Source organism: Chiroxiphia lanceolata, chromosome 3, assembly GCF_009829145.1.
Source record: "Chiroxiphia lanceolata isolate bChiLan1 chromosome 3, bChiLan1.pri, whole genome shotgun sequence".
NCBI lineage: Eukaryota > Metazoa > Chordata > Aves > Passeriformes > Pipridae > Chiroxiphia > Chiroxiphia lanceolata.
The window spans coordinates 87,881,807-87,897,402 of record NC_045639.1 but is presented as its reverse complement, the minus strand read 5'-3'; the positions used below and the strand labels follow the sequence as shown (position 1 = coordinate 87,897,402).

Sequence of the window (15,596 nt, the reverse complement as noted above, 5' to 3'; positions counted from 1 at the left end):
TAAATTCAAAGAAAAGTCCTCATTATCATCTGAGGACCTATAACAATTTTTCCATGTCTGGAGGAGACACATTTACCAAAGAGTAATGTGTGTGTTAAATGAAATGTGCTCCTGTGTTTGTGGCTGCTGCTGTGTCTGCAGCAATGAGCAGCTGAGTGTTCCCTGATCATATTGATATTCCAAACCAATCAGCACTGCAGCCACATGTGAACTACACTGGGGTCTGGCCAGAGGTAAAGCAATAGAAGGCCATTTAAGAACTCAATACAGAAAGAATTAATCTAATTTTCCCTTAAAGTCTACAAGAACTGCAGGAACCTTCACTCCAACTGAATGCAGCATTAGCTGCAGAATGACTGCACGAATTTGGCTTGGCAGCTAGAGGCAAAAAAAGTGGTCACAGCATCTTACACTTACAGCCATTCCCTTGCTTTTTTGCCCACTATTTCATTTGTTGCATTCCCCCACCGTGTTTTAGTTCAGGTTTGTTAAGTATGTGAGACAGAAAGGATTTTTCTTGCTTATTACTTAATGCAGTGCTCCCATGCAGAAATTAGGGCTCCATGATAATGCTAATTTTCTTGAAGAAACCATTTTGGTTTGTCCTGCAAACAGAAGTGAATGTCATGGGAATGACTGTATAGAAACAAAACCAAATAAATACAGAAATTGGTTAAAATCAAATAGGCACATAAATTGAAGCATTTAATCAAACTTTATGTTTTAGGGACACATACTTACCAGGATGACCATGGAGCATAAAAAAAGACAACTCATTTGTACTACATTCCTTTGTGACCCCTAGCCTCAGCCATTCGGTCAGTATGGAGAACCAGGAGACTTTACCTCAAGCAATGTTATGTCTGTCATAGAATGAAAACAACCTTCTCAGAGTCGTCATTCTGTTTTCCTCTCAACTCTTGCTCTTGTCAGGTTGCATTATACATAGATAACACAAATCTTGAAGACGTGCCCTCTGGTTAAAAACTGAAACAACAATAACAACAGCAAGATCTCTCACACAGCACGCCAACGTGAGCGGAATTTAATCACAGATAATTGGAGCATTTAAGAGCAGTATTTAATAAAACAATAATAGAAATCTTGGCCAATAAACACAATGATAAGTATAAGGAAAAAAAAAGTGGTCCATTTAATGATTATTCATTCCTCAACCCTAGAGTCATTTGTTACTCCACTGAAGAGCAGTCTTATCTATTCAAAATATGTATTAAAATGTTTTGTTGGATCCATGCACAAATTAAAATACTGAAATTTTATGATGACTTTCTCTGTTACCTATTTAGTGGTTATAGTTCAAGGACTAGAATTGACAGTATTCATGATGATGATCATGATTAAAAAAAAAGGAATTATGTAATAGGATAAACTGGCAAAAAAAATCTCTTGAGCAACATAGTAGGAGTTTTCTTCCAAGAATGGAGAAAAAAGGTGCAAAAAGCACCAAGCATCCCTCTGAGCTGTTCACATTCTTCTTCCAAAAGCGTTTTTGACCTCCACAAATACTAGACGAGGTTTTCTTCGAAGATGCTTTTATACACCTCATCACATATAGAAGGGCACAATTTCCTGACATCTGTGCAGAGATTCAATTTACCTAAGATTAATGTCTAGAACAGCACAGGATTCTGTGTGATTAATCTGCCTCCATTTCTCTAAAAACAAATCACTGTTGTGAGGATTATTTTACTTAAGAATATTTGGAAGTATATGACAGTGGGACGACTGTTTCTATATGGTGAAGTAATGCTCATTTTTCTTTTCATCAGTATAAATTTAGAATAAGTTTCTTAAAGCACAAGGTTGCAGTGGTTTCAGCTGAGTGCACTGAGACAGCTTGAAGCACAGTTCTGCAAAAACTTGGTGCAGCAGATTGCACACAGTGAGTGTATAAAAGCAGGAAGGCAAAAGTTCAGTTTCAGGGCACTCCTTACACTTCAGCTTTTCTGGTTGAGGTGAATTATAGGAGGTTTTAGTCTGGGTTTCAGAACATTTAAAGGGACCTGTTACAGAACTGTAGAACTGAAAGGAAATGAATGAGATCATCCAGTCCAAACTCTGGTTCTATCAGAATCAGCTGTACTTGTTATTCCCGCATTTTCTTTTTCTTGGTTGTTATTAAGGCCTCCAATATGGAAGTGTGCATAGTTTCTTCAGGTACATCCTTGCCTTTACAGTTGAAAAATTTTCCTTAATTTATATCTTTAATATTCTTTGACACAATATGTACCAATTACTTTTTTTCCCTTTCCTGAAATACACAAAGAGAATATATGATTGCCTTCCTCTTTTTCTAGGAACTGTGTATGTTATCATGACTGAGACTGAGATTACTAACTAATTTCACTGATGACAAAGTGGAAAATTATTTTGTATTGCTTTAGCAGTGCCCTTCATAAAATGCTGAATATGGAAAAGAAAAAATCTCTTGCATGATGTTAGGTTATAAATATTCAGATGCATAACTGAAGATGCATAGACCTTATTCTGTTTCCTTTAAAAGATGGATGAAATAATATTGTAGAACACTGAAACAGCCTGGAAATAAACGAATAAACTGTAAATAATTTATTATATTGAGGGAAAGTAAATGAAAGTTCTGTGCTAGAAGAGTTAAAGGACTGCCTATTGATTATCAGAAAAAAATCAGCCTGTAAAGAAGTTTTCCTCAAATCTGAAAGAAAACTCTGTCTCACAATGACACCACGTTAGAGATGTGATGTGAATGTTCCTACAATTTCTGCATCTTAAAAGCATTATGAAAAATATTTTATAAAATATTAGTGTTGGGTTGTGGAGGTACAAAGCAAAGTGGTTTGCAGATTAGGAGCAATTTCAGGATATATTTTTATTTCAAACTGTCTTTCCTCACTTCTATATAAGGCTTCCTAATTTGGGTTCTTATATTCCTTCTACCATAAAATGTATTATGACATCATTAGTAATACCTAGCCATGAATCCATGAATCTTAAAAAATAATGAAAAAAGATTGATTGTATAATTACTCTTCAAATTAATAATTCTATTCAGTCTTTTATAGGTTTCTTGAGGGTTCATTGTTTTCTGTTCTTTTAAACCACATCTATCTGTTAAGTTTGCAGTGATTATTATGAAGTAATAAATTTGTAGTCCAGTGCTGGAGGCCTAGGAGATCTGACTTTGTAAAGAGGTATTTTTATTATATCATACTTTCTGATAAATCAGGGGACAAAGGCAGTCGGACCCTGAGTCAAAGTCCAGTTAAACAATTCAGTAATTTTTCAAGTATGCAGCCATATAGTGCAAGCAGCTAGAGGCTGGGCTGACAACTGAAGTGTCAGTTTAACAGCTGCTTCATTTCACTATCTCTCGGCTCATAAACTTTATTTTTAATGAGTCTGCCTGTAAGACCACTAAAAAATGACCTTCACAGAGAACTACGAGGACCCACAGTGGTGGCCAAAATAGCTTTCTTGGGCAGTGCGTAATATCAGGCTGAACATAGCACAGAAAGTAGGCAGTATGGTGAGAAAGACATTATACTAACTCTTGATGAGAATATTCTGTATTTTCATGCAGAAAGATTATTGTGATAGCCGTGCAAGTAACCCACTACCTTCAACTCATATTAATCTGGACACCTTCATTGGCTTCAATAATGTTGCGCCAGTTTGCATCAACTGAGTGAATCATCTGTGATTTCAAAGTTGTGTTTAGGAGCTGTAAGCTGTCTTAAAAGAAAATACATTATTTAACTTCCTGTCACTGATAATGAAGAGACTGTTAATTCTTACATTCTTACATTAACAGAGGCTGTTAATTCTTAATCGCTGTACATTGCTTGCTGGTCTTAGTCAAAGCTCTCTCCTAATGAACTCTAATTTTCACCCACTTTCCTTACCTAAACACATTGCAACTTTCTGTTTTATTACACTATTACTAAGAGTATACTGCTAGTGTAACTGAAGGCAGTGTGAGCCTGGAGGGGTAGCTGAATATCAGGGAAAGGAACTTCTGGTTTGGAGCTTGGGAGGATGAAAAAAAAAGGTGCTCTTGAAGCTGTGTATGAGTGGTGTGGCCAAGGGGAGGAAGGATACTTGGGTTGGGAAATTGAGATTTCTGAGTATGACATACATTTTTTTAAAAAAGTACCAAATTGAGCTGTAATTTTAAGAGCTAGTACATCTGAGGTACTTTAAACCTCCTGGCTACTTTTGAAGTAGGTGTAATAATTTAGTCCTGTGGCAATGTGGGCACTTGCTAGACCTTTTTTATCATTGTGTCCAAGAGCAACCAAAATGTCCTGCTGAAAGCACTAAAGGGTATACTACAGCTCCCACTTCTGCTGCTAGAGATCTGTAAAATTTTGCACTGAAAAAAAGAGCTTTACTTTTTCAAAAGTATAAAACCCAGTAAAAACTAGAACAATTTTAATTTATTATTTGCATTCCAAAAACAGCTGAGACCGATACTTCTGTGTGCAATGAATGGTCCAAAACCATAACAATTTGGGCCCTGCCGTCTTTAAAATGTGAGTTTAAAGTCTGGTAGGAGCATGAAAAAAGAAATTGGAGGTGAACATACAGATGAAGCAAAAGGAAGGAAAATAATGCAATACAAAATAACCTGCTAAATAGTTTGACATTTTTCCTACTGGTGTTTATATAAGCATAAGAGCACAGTAGACTTTTTATGAGGATTGATCATATTGCTGTTATTCCTAGTATTGAAAAAACATTTTTGTTCTCCCTTAAACCCTGCCTTCAAGTTGTGTGACACCTTTCCCACAGTACATCCTGAGGCATATGCTAGATTTGGGAGTTCGTCTTTTGTGTTCTATGTCTTTTGGGCTTGAACTAAAGGTGCATTGAATATTGTTCATCCTCAAAATCTGGAATTATGTTCTGCGGTCAATGAACAGCTGGATGAGTTCCAGAAAAAGTTGTACTCTTATGTGTTACTGTGCTTGGCTGATGTTCTTTTAGCTTGCTACTGAGACACAGCATGTGAGCAGATGAGGCAAATGGCAACATTTCACAGGAAAAATGCAAATGAAGTTCATGTTTGCTTCTTCTTGTTCCCAGGAAAGTAGTTCATAATGTTATGTGTACAATGTCAGATCCCTGAATTTACTGAAATTAATTTTCTTCAGTTATCACACCTTTTCCCCCACTATTATTTTTCTATATGATTACTGTCAAAACCTACTTCTAAAAGGAGTGGAAACTGCACAAAATTGTGTCTGCAAGGAAGCGTCTTGCCTGATTATTTATTACAATATTCTGGAGACTAAGGGAGGTATTTTTTAAAAAAACAAATAGACAAATTAATGGTCTCAGTTGTCACTGAATATTTTTTTCCTAAATATGAATCATACCATTATGCTTGTACTGGTGTACTCACAATATAGAATAGATTTGGTCCCTGTCCATGATGCAGCGAGCAGGTATTCTCCCAAGTCTTAAGTATTTCTAGGGTTTTAGCAAGGCTGTTGTGGTTCATAACAATCCCCAGCTACTATTAGAGACGACTTAAGGCCATAGATGAAATTTGAAGTAGCCACTTTGCCCAGCCCCAGCTGTGTTACATATATCTAGTTTATCTGAAGACTGCTTAAGAATGTAACCAAAACATGAACCAACAGCATGAAAAAAACCGCAATTGCTTAGAGTCCCTATGTCAGAGGAGGATTGCATTTTTTAAACTTCTTGCACGAGAGTTCTTTTGAACCCTTTCAAACACTGTGCTACTTTTGCTATGTATTCTATCCCTTAGTCTATCCTTTTATTTCATTTTTTGTAATGAAGGCCCTCATATCCACACAAAGTGTCTGTGGAGATCTGCAAGTGGCAAAACTATCTTTACAGTCTCCCTTCCACATCACCAGCACATTGTCACAGAATCACAGAATCATCAAAGTTGGAAGAGACCTTCAAAATCATCTAGTCGAACTGTATGTTACACTAGTAATTTTTCCCTCTGTATATGTCAGTTATAAGGCCAAGCCCCAAGCAATTAAAGATATATTTATAAAGATGGTGCCAGCATTTTGGTTGTCAGTTGCATAGCATTTTCTCTTCATCCTTCCTGCTGAGAGTGGGGTCTGTCTAGAGTAATTTTCCTTTGTTTAAAACTCTTCCAATTCAGGATGTTCTGTGTTTCTATGAAAATTTAGCTTTCAATTTGAAAGAACTTGTGTTTGTATACATAAATTCATATGCATGTTTAAAAGTAGGTTGTTTAACACATATGCTCTTTTTTTAGCCTTACCTGGCCTTGTCATATCTTTGTGATACTCTCTGTATCTTCCTGGGATGCTAGGTCAGCTTTGAGAATTAATCAGATTCGCGAGTCAGCTTCTTATCAGGAGTATAGTTCTACCAGCATATTTGTTTTGGATCACTAGCCCTGAACAGATCTGCTGGGAGAGCTACTGCTAAAATGTACTCTCCCTTGCAGATACATAGGAGTAATTCATAATTTAATTTGCATTTGTTGGGAAAAGCAAACAGGATTGTTCCAAGTTAACATCTTTGCGTTAGTGCTACAGAAGAAAGCACCATAATGCTCTTCCAACTAAACCATCTCTCTTGCACTGACTGGCCAAGCTGGGCTGGCAGAGATGGAAGGTCTGCTTTCCTGTAGTAAATTAGATTTTAAATGTACTGCCTTAGTATTTATTCCTTTCAGAGCTCTTAGTTGTAAATGAGTGGCAACTGTGGTTGTACAGGTGTTCCTCTGAGGAAGGACAGTTCCTCGCTACATCATGGCAGTAGATTAAAGCCACAGTCTGGCCCATGAAGTTCCAAGAAGCAAATGATGAAACACGAGAAATTCAGAATCTTTCAGTACAAAATTAATGATTCTCTGATAAAAATAATATTTCTGTCATCATAGTCTACTATTTTGTGTTATCTTTAACAGGACAAACCTATTTTTTTACTAGTTTTAATATTTAATATTTTGACTGTATGTAGAATTTATCATGCCTTTTCCTCAGTAAAGTAGGTTCTGATATTAATTTTGATCTTCTGGTACAGATTAAAGAGCACCTCGCTAAAGGACAGAGGATGTTGGCTGGTGATGGCATGTCCCAAGTAACCAAGACACTGTTGGATTTAACGCAGAGGAAAAATTTTTATGCTGGAGACCTTCTAATTTCTGTGGAAATTCTCAGAAACGTTACAGACACATTTAAAAGAGCGAGTTATATCCCTGCGTCTGATGGGGTGCAGGTAAGAGAAACATTGGTAAGGTAATGTTTCATTACCCAAAAAAACCCAAACAACTGATGGAGTTTTTGTCAGTACACTGCATGTCAGCTGTTTTACCCACTGAATGATAGACATAAGCAGTGTTCACATAAAAGTAAGATACAAGTTTAAAATAGGAAAAAGACTCAGCTGCATTTAATAAGACAAATATCTAAAACAATGCATCAAGTGAAAAATGTAAAATACTTTCTTTGTAACCTTCATTATCTTTGTCTTTCAAGGTTTGGTTTGATTGATAGGGATGTGTTGGTATTTTTTTGCACTAAGCATTTCACTAGTGTTGTTTGTTCCAGTACATTTCAGTTCAAAACTAGTTCATTTTTAGTTCAAAATCTCTCCACAATGTTATGTTACTCTGGCATCGCTTCTTCATTTCAGATAAATAAAGCTCATTAAAAGTGCACAGGAGTGATGGATAGTGCATTTGGTATGAATTTTTTATTTCACATGTTAAATTAACTCTTCTTGTACAAGAGGACAAAGAAAACGCTGTCAGAGCTAAAACCACTGTAATTATTTCTGCATAATAGGCTGCACAACTCATTGTGTAGTGTTGATTAAAATAAATATTACTGAGGACTTCTAAATCAGGATATTGGTTTCATCTGTATCTGAAAATCTAGACATTTTTCAAAGGTTGTAGATGTACTGAAAAAGAATACTAAGAAGGTAAATGTATATATTATTTATGAAAAAGAGAGCTTAATGATCATTCATAAATTACTAATGAAGTTATTAATGCAGGTCACGTATACATATTTGTGTAACAGCAAACAGATTATAAATACACTTGGGAATGTATGCATGCAGATGAAGGAAGACATCTTGGAAAAGACAACTTTTCCATAGTTAAGTTTTCAAGAGCTTGCCATTGCTTTTTACCTTTTCTAGTTTTTCTATGCACAAAGAATATTAAATTCTGCGATAAAACCAACATTTCTTGTGTTTGCCTGTAGCCAGCTGAAAGTAATAATTTTTTTTCAAACAGTGCTTTTCAAAAAGTATTTTTAATGAACAATCCTTTTTTTAATTGAATGAGAGTCTATCTTTTCCTACTTTCCTGGTATTACCATTAAACAATGTGTTGTTCTCTGAAAATTTTTCATGCAGTCAGAAATCTAATAGCCCAGTGTGACTTCTTCATGGTTCACAGGCACTACAGAAATCTTAGAACCAGTCTCAAGCAATTGCTTGACACAAGTGATTTTGTTCATGGGCTTAGTAGATCAGGTCATTTGCAGTTTACATACATTACAAAGAATTTGATTCTTTTCCCACGGCACCAAAAGTTCTGTTCACTTCAGTAATGTAGAGATGTTTCCAAAATTTGTAACAGTATTCTGGCAGAACTTGGCAAAATTATTAACTATTATTTAAATAATTTTGAATTAATAATTTTGAAGACATTAAAATTCATAGACCGGATTCTGAAGGAAATGAGGGATTTCTCAAATCAAAGAAAAATAGCTATATTTCAGTATTTGCATGTCTAAATACCAAGAATTCTTAAATCTCAGCAAAAAAAAAAGGTACCGAAACACAGTCAGAAAACATAAAAATTAAAAAAATTAAAAGAAATTGCAAGCTAAGGTAAAATAAAAAGAAAACAATGCATGGTGTTCAGGAAAGTAAGTGAAATCAGAATTAAGCATATGTTTTGCCCAGGGGATATATTTAGCAGTATTCCCATTACTGACATCTGATAATGTAAAAAATGAAATCCTGCCTCAGTAACATAAGTTTAAAATTTACTGTCAATTTCTGAGAAACATGGATTTTTCCACATGTAACAATACTTCATATTCTACCATACTCTGGAGGATTGTATTTACTTTTTATTTTTAGTATTATATATTTTCATACTTTCTAGTCCATCATCAAAAGAAGTGACAAAATGGTGAAAATGAAATTAATTTCCACAAAAATTCTTCTTTCTGAAGAAACCTCGTGTGGTGTTCTAATTACATTCTACTTTTTGAACTAGATAAAGAGCAGAATTTTTTAGTTGGTGGATTTCTGTTTTAAAGAAATTGTCAGAAAAGCATACGTGAGGTTTAAAATCCCTGAAAGTCATAATTTATCATTTTGCATGATGTCAGAAAAGTAGGTTAGGATGAATTGTGGGTAACAGTACTTTTTAAGACCTGAAAACAACACTTGCATTAAAACTGAGAAAGGAATAGTATATATGTCTGAGTATATTTATTTCTTATACATTCCATCCATCTGGATAGTCCCTCAACTGCCTATAATCTCTGTGTTATATCTAGTATTAATATTCATGAATAGTGTAAAAGATGTGATTCAAAGATTCCATTAAAAAAAATGAACAGAAAAGTGAGATCAAATTTGAAAATTTCAGACTAATTACTGAAAATGAAGGTGCTACTGCCTGATATGCTGCATAGTAAATGTCACTTGTTTAGGCAGACAGATACCAAGAGCAAAATAAAGTTTCTAAAATATACATATCTAGTGGTAAGTTATTTATTATGCAACTCTTTTGCCTTTTGCATCTTTTAACCTTTTTTTTGCAACAATATTTATATATACATTACATATACAGTGTCAGGAACAAAAATAAGCCTGTATTAGGCAGTTAAACAAGAAGCTGTCCTGCATCAGTGACTGAAAATTGCAGTACGTAACAGGCGTAATTGCAAGACGAGTCATTCAATTCTTCTGCAAGCAAGGTCTTTCATGTAGTATGTGAATTACACTAAAATACTCTGTATAGGTACACTGAGGTAATGAGATGGCCATTGTACTTATGTAAGAAGGATTCTACCAGGAAGATAATAAAAATTCTAAATAAACATAATATAAGCAACAATTTGAAACACTATTCTAAAAGGGCTTGAGCTACCTTTCAGGACAGGACGGCAAAGTGAGTTGTACAGTCCCCTGATGCAGCGGCCAACATGAAACAAAGTTTATCCCCAAAGCATTTAAAGCAATATAATTCCATTTATATTAGCCACAGGCCCGTTGGTGTCAGTCAGGGATTAAGAGGATTGTCCAATCCTTTTTCCCCCTCCACCTTCCTCCTCCCACACACATATTTCTCTATGTTGAAGTCCAAAACTGGAGGTGACTTAAGGCTATCCATTAATTCCTCTTAGGGAGGAATTCTTCTCTAGCTGTATAAAAGGATTTATGGCAGCTTTATGCCTGCAGAGAGGGTCAAAGAATTTGGACTGGAATAGAGAACTACAACCATTGTATTATAGAAGAAAAAATTAAAAGGAAGGAAATTAAATTAGGAAAAACATAACCGTCCATTCCCAACTGTAATTGGCATTATCATCAAAAAAGCCTGGGCAAAAATAAAGGACTTCAAAATTTGGTTCTGGCTGTCCCAACATTTTCTGTAGTGGCCAGATCAGTAATATTTAAGCCCTGCCGTGAAAGGAAGGTGCTTCAGTCTACAGGGACGTCCAGCTTTTACTGCAGTAATACCTTCAGATCACATCCATAATGCTGCTAAAATTTGGCCTTCATACTTGTCAATCATTTTACTAAAGGGCAATGTTGTTTCTTGCAGCATTCATGCAATAAACAAAAGAATAGTCAAAGTAGAAGAATGAATTTTAACCCTTCCTCTCCCGTTACATTTTTGGACTGCATCTCATGTCTATTCATTATTGGAGCAGGAAATCCATTTAATTGTCTTCTTTTTAATTCACAAAGCGCTGGTATTGCTGACTCAAAAAGCTACATACTCCACTGCTACCATAAATATGACATCAACCAGGGATAGAAATAGAAAAAAAAAGATCTCAAGAAAGACATTCTTGTTACCCACTTCATCATTTATGGTTTATTGCCAAGTATGAAGTATATATTAAGTTATTGCTCATCTTTTGTTTGTACTTGAGTCTAGGATTATTGATAAGATTTTCACATATATTGGTCATTTTAATGCTTACATGTACCTAAAATAAACGTAAAATTTAATTAACACATAACATTATTAGCAAACCCATATAATATATCATCTATAAGAAACATTTTAACTCCTGAGTGTTTTTCAGGCAGTCTAGGCTCCTCTCAGATAGTTGTCATTGCATGGACATGGATACTGTTGCAATTAAGGCTTAAGCTGTTTCTGCAGGGGAATCGGTGGCTGCAATGTGATGCAAAACTACCTTCAAACGAGCTGCCTAGTATGATAAATTATCCCACACTGAGTTCCATGCTGCTGCAGCTAGACGGCTGATGACACCCTAACAAGTTAAAATTTCTGTCAACGACGTTTCTGCCATATTGTACTGGAAGAGTGCAGAATTACCGTGTTTTGAAAAGCATTTTCCTCAGGCAAAATCTTCATAAAGCCGACTCTGCCTAGTAGAACTCTTCTCCAAAATTACAATACCCTAAAGTAAAAGTGGTTATCATGCCATGAAACTGCCTTGGCCAGTTTAGTTTATTTTACCTGGGGAACCAGTGAAGATATACATTTTTCCTAGATGAAGTTGCATCTGCACAATTATGATTTGCTGACCTGGTTAAACTGGAATAATCCTTTAAAATAAATACTAAACATAACTCCTTGCATTGTGCTTAATTTTGCTACTGAAGACCTGAAAGACATTAAATGTATTCCTGGTATATAAGCAATGCATAGTATATATCCTCTTCTTATCTTCAACTTGACTAGAAACTTTTCTTCAGTAATCCTGCAAGTTGGATGAAACCATGAGAACATTTTTCTTTTATGTCCTATGGTTAATCCATTTTGTTTCTTCTCATTACGTTTTTTGTGTTACTGAAGCTTATGGGTATTTTGCTACTGACTTCAGCGAGAGGAGAGTTGTGGCCTCATTAATGTACAGAATTATTTTGTCCAAGTTCAACAAAGTGTCAGTCACTTCTATATTAAATTTGGTCAAGTTAAAGCAATTTATATCTGTGTGAATTTTATAGTTAACATAGTTAACTTCCTAATGATTAGGCAAAGATAGATCCTCTTGCTTGTCAAGCAGTTAGTGTTAGGACTAGATTAAACTGGTAAACTGTTATAATATAAAAATAGTTTTCATAAGTTTTATTCAGTTTTGTATCCTAAAATGTTTTACTTACATGGTTGTGAGACACTTTAAGTGTCTGTGACTTCTCATATTTTGAAATTAATGTCTTTTCAAGAATACCAAACACTAAGCTCAGAAGTTATTTCTGCTCTAATTTTTGTCCCTGTGCAGTTTGTACTTAATAATGAGTTAAAGTTACTTCTTACTTAAACCTTATTTAAGTCCTTCTTATCCCCCAAATTGGCTAAAAAGTAAGGGCAGGTGAAGTAATGACCATTAATCTGAGTTCCGCAGGATCCTGTGGTTGGTATTATGGTTAAAAATTTTTTAGAGGCTGTGAGAAACTTAATTACACTCTTCAGTTAAGGTTAGTGGAAAATACATGTATCTTTTATGAAGGAACAGATAAATTATAATTGGCAGGCTGTAGACAAAATTGACATTCTGCACAAAATGTGATACAAAGATGAGAACAGACTGCACAAATTCTTAGCTTTTAAGGATGAAGAAGTTGGGAATACAAATTGGTAGAGAGAACAGACAAAATTAGAAAGGAAATTTCTCCACAAACATTTGGAAGAAAGTGATTTTTAAAATGTATGATTCAAAATCGAAGATGTCTTAGCTTTTTTTTTTTCCCCCTTATTCTTAAATGAATAGGAGAATCAGATAAAGAAATTAACAGGCTAAGGCCAAAGAAACAGAAACTAATTATTGCTTTTATGTTGAAATTCCTAAAAAGATAGAGGTAGACGTAACATTTAAAAGTAAGAGGCACTTGGTTTCAAAGAGTATTTACCAATGAAATACCATTATATGCCCTCTGTTTGGTTATTAAGGATAATTTTTATGTTTTGAATGGAAACTAAAGGTCCCGAACCTGGTGTTTTCTCAACTATACTTTGGGTTTTTTGAAAAATATATAGTTGTCTTGTTTCTGGAATGAGAGCAATTTTCAAATAGAACACCATCACACTTAGCAAGTTTAGCAAGCCTAAGATGGTTCTTGTTTTATACAAAGCATTACTATGGAACGTGATTCTATAGCCAAAAATTAACAATTAACCATGTATTATGTGCCCTATATTTTGTTACCTCATCTCTTCCGCTGACAGAAAATAGTCTGCAGAACTGCATCTGTAATAGAAAAAGGAAAGCTTTCTTAATGTCAAATTAAGGATATGGTAGTTTATGTCATTGAAATAATTTTGCTTTTTCTTTTATCTAATTGATTTTTCAGAACTTCTTTCAAATCATTAGTAATCTCTTAGATGAAGAAAACAAAGAGAAATGGGAAGATGCACAGCAGGTAAGATTTTGTAAAGTGTAATATATGGTTTTAAAAATCAGGTTAAACATTCACCAATAGAAAATCCTAAGCAAGAGAATATTTTGGAAAAAACTGATCCTTTTCAAAAAGGAGCAATTTCAGGACCCACTGGCTAATTCCTTAGATTAAAATTATGTTAAGAATATAAGGTGCTTCTCTTGATAAACAGATTTTTATTACATTCCATAGGATTATTCACTATGTCTTTGCTTTGGATGTTGTATTGAAGTACATACAAAAACTGAAAAATACTATTAAAGGCTATCTGCAGTGCTGCTTTTGTTAAACACAACACATCAGAACTCACCTGAAGACCTCATATGACACCATCAAAGAACTTACAGAAATGTAAACAGTAGACCTTTTCTAAAAGGTTGTATTTAGGAGAACAGTTGTAATTCACAGACTAACAAATTTCTCAACTAATTTAGATATGATGATAGCATTCTGTAAAATAAGGAAAATGTAGCAATAAAAAAATCACTATTTTATAATAACAGAGTCTAAAATTCAAATAAAACCCTTTTTTTGGATATAAGAATTTCCTATATGCTTATACCAAGAAATTATAAGACAATAATTCTATCACTGTAAAAATATAATTCTTATATAATTATATAAATATATATATTATATAAAAATATTTATGTTATTGAACATGACCATAATACCGTCAAATTTATTTACATATTTATTTATATACAAATAACAGTGACATTGCGGATTAACATAGTTATGTACAGAGGAAAAATTATGGAGGTGGTCAAAGCCAGGGAAACGTTTCTATATAAAGAATGCTTAAACAAAGCAAGCTATTTCAGTATGGAAAATAGTCAAGTGCACTTATGTGCAATAGAAGATTTTAAAATCAGGAGTGGTTTGGAGAATGTGATGCCTTGTCTTCTTCTACCTCCACCTTGCCTACTTACCCATGCCTTGTCCACCATCTGTCCCACAAAGATCAAGAGATGACTTAGGAGGAAATTCTGAGAACATGGAGGTAAAAGAGGGAAAACAAATCTCCAGTTCCCTCCCTTCCTTGCTGCTGGTAGAAGAAGTGGTGTTGAAAAACAGAGAGGGGACAAGTTATTTCTGCTTTTCCATAGCTCCTTCTCTCTGTCTCACAGCACTGGTAGGCAGGCAGGAGCCCAAAAGAGCACCAAGGTGAGCTGTACACAGGAGCAGTGGGCCCATAGCTACCTGGTGATAAAGCTAGGGAGTTCACTAAATCTTAGACTTCTGAGATATGACCCCCCTAAAAAACCATACTGCTGGTCTTATTACTGTTCTTATGCAGTTACACAAGCAGTCTCAAAGAAACTTTGGAAGTGAGTAACCTTTCATATCCTCTATGAAGGATAAGCAGGACCCCTAAGTATTGCTAAGATTCTTTTTTACTTTCACTATTGAAAGGAAAAAAAATCCTATGCAAAATATTATTTTCTATGATATTTTGCACAAAACATTGAAAATTTAGGGTTAAAAAGAATTGTATTATAAAACAGAAAAAAAGTATCGCTTGAAATTACTACATCCTGTATGAAGATTTTTTTCAGGGTTTTATGTCAAAATCAAGGTAGGAACTGAACTTGAAAAGAATCTGTGCAAGCCATTATGTGCTGTGAATACAACCCAGTAAAAACTCTATGGACTAAAGGTGATTCTGTTTCTGGTTCAGCCACTCAAATTTTCTGCAAACCTAGGTGCATTCTAACCAACCTTTTTACCAGCTCGCATAGTTTTCTTAAACTCCTCAACTACTGTTAGCATAGATCGCTTAGCCTGTTTTCTGTATTCTTTGCTGGAAAGAAAATCTTACTTACTGTCAGCAAATTGCTGATTTCAGTCAAGTGTACAGCTGCAATGCCTCAGCACATCTTTTTTTCTAGATTAAATGCTAACAGTTGATACCATTAATTACAGGTTATATAGGATTCAGATAAGCAACTCACTTTAACGCT

The 15,596-nt window shown here is 34.7% G+C and overlaps 1 protein-coding gene across 1 annotated transcript in view; it reads left to right on the top strand.

Moving 5' to 3' along the window:
• ADGRB3 (adhesion G protein-coupled receptor B3) overlaps positions 1–15,596 on the top strand; it is a 464,549-nt gene that overhangs the window by 216,678 nt on the left and 232,275 nt on the right. Inside the window, 2 exon segments of the mRNA XM_032681525.1 lie at positions 7,042–7,236; positions 13,546–13,614. Coding sequence (XP_032537416.1) covers positions 7,042–7,236; positions 13,546–13,614 — 264 coding nt within the window.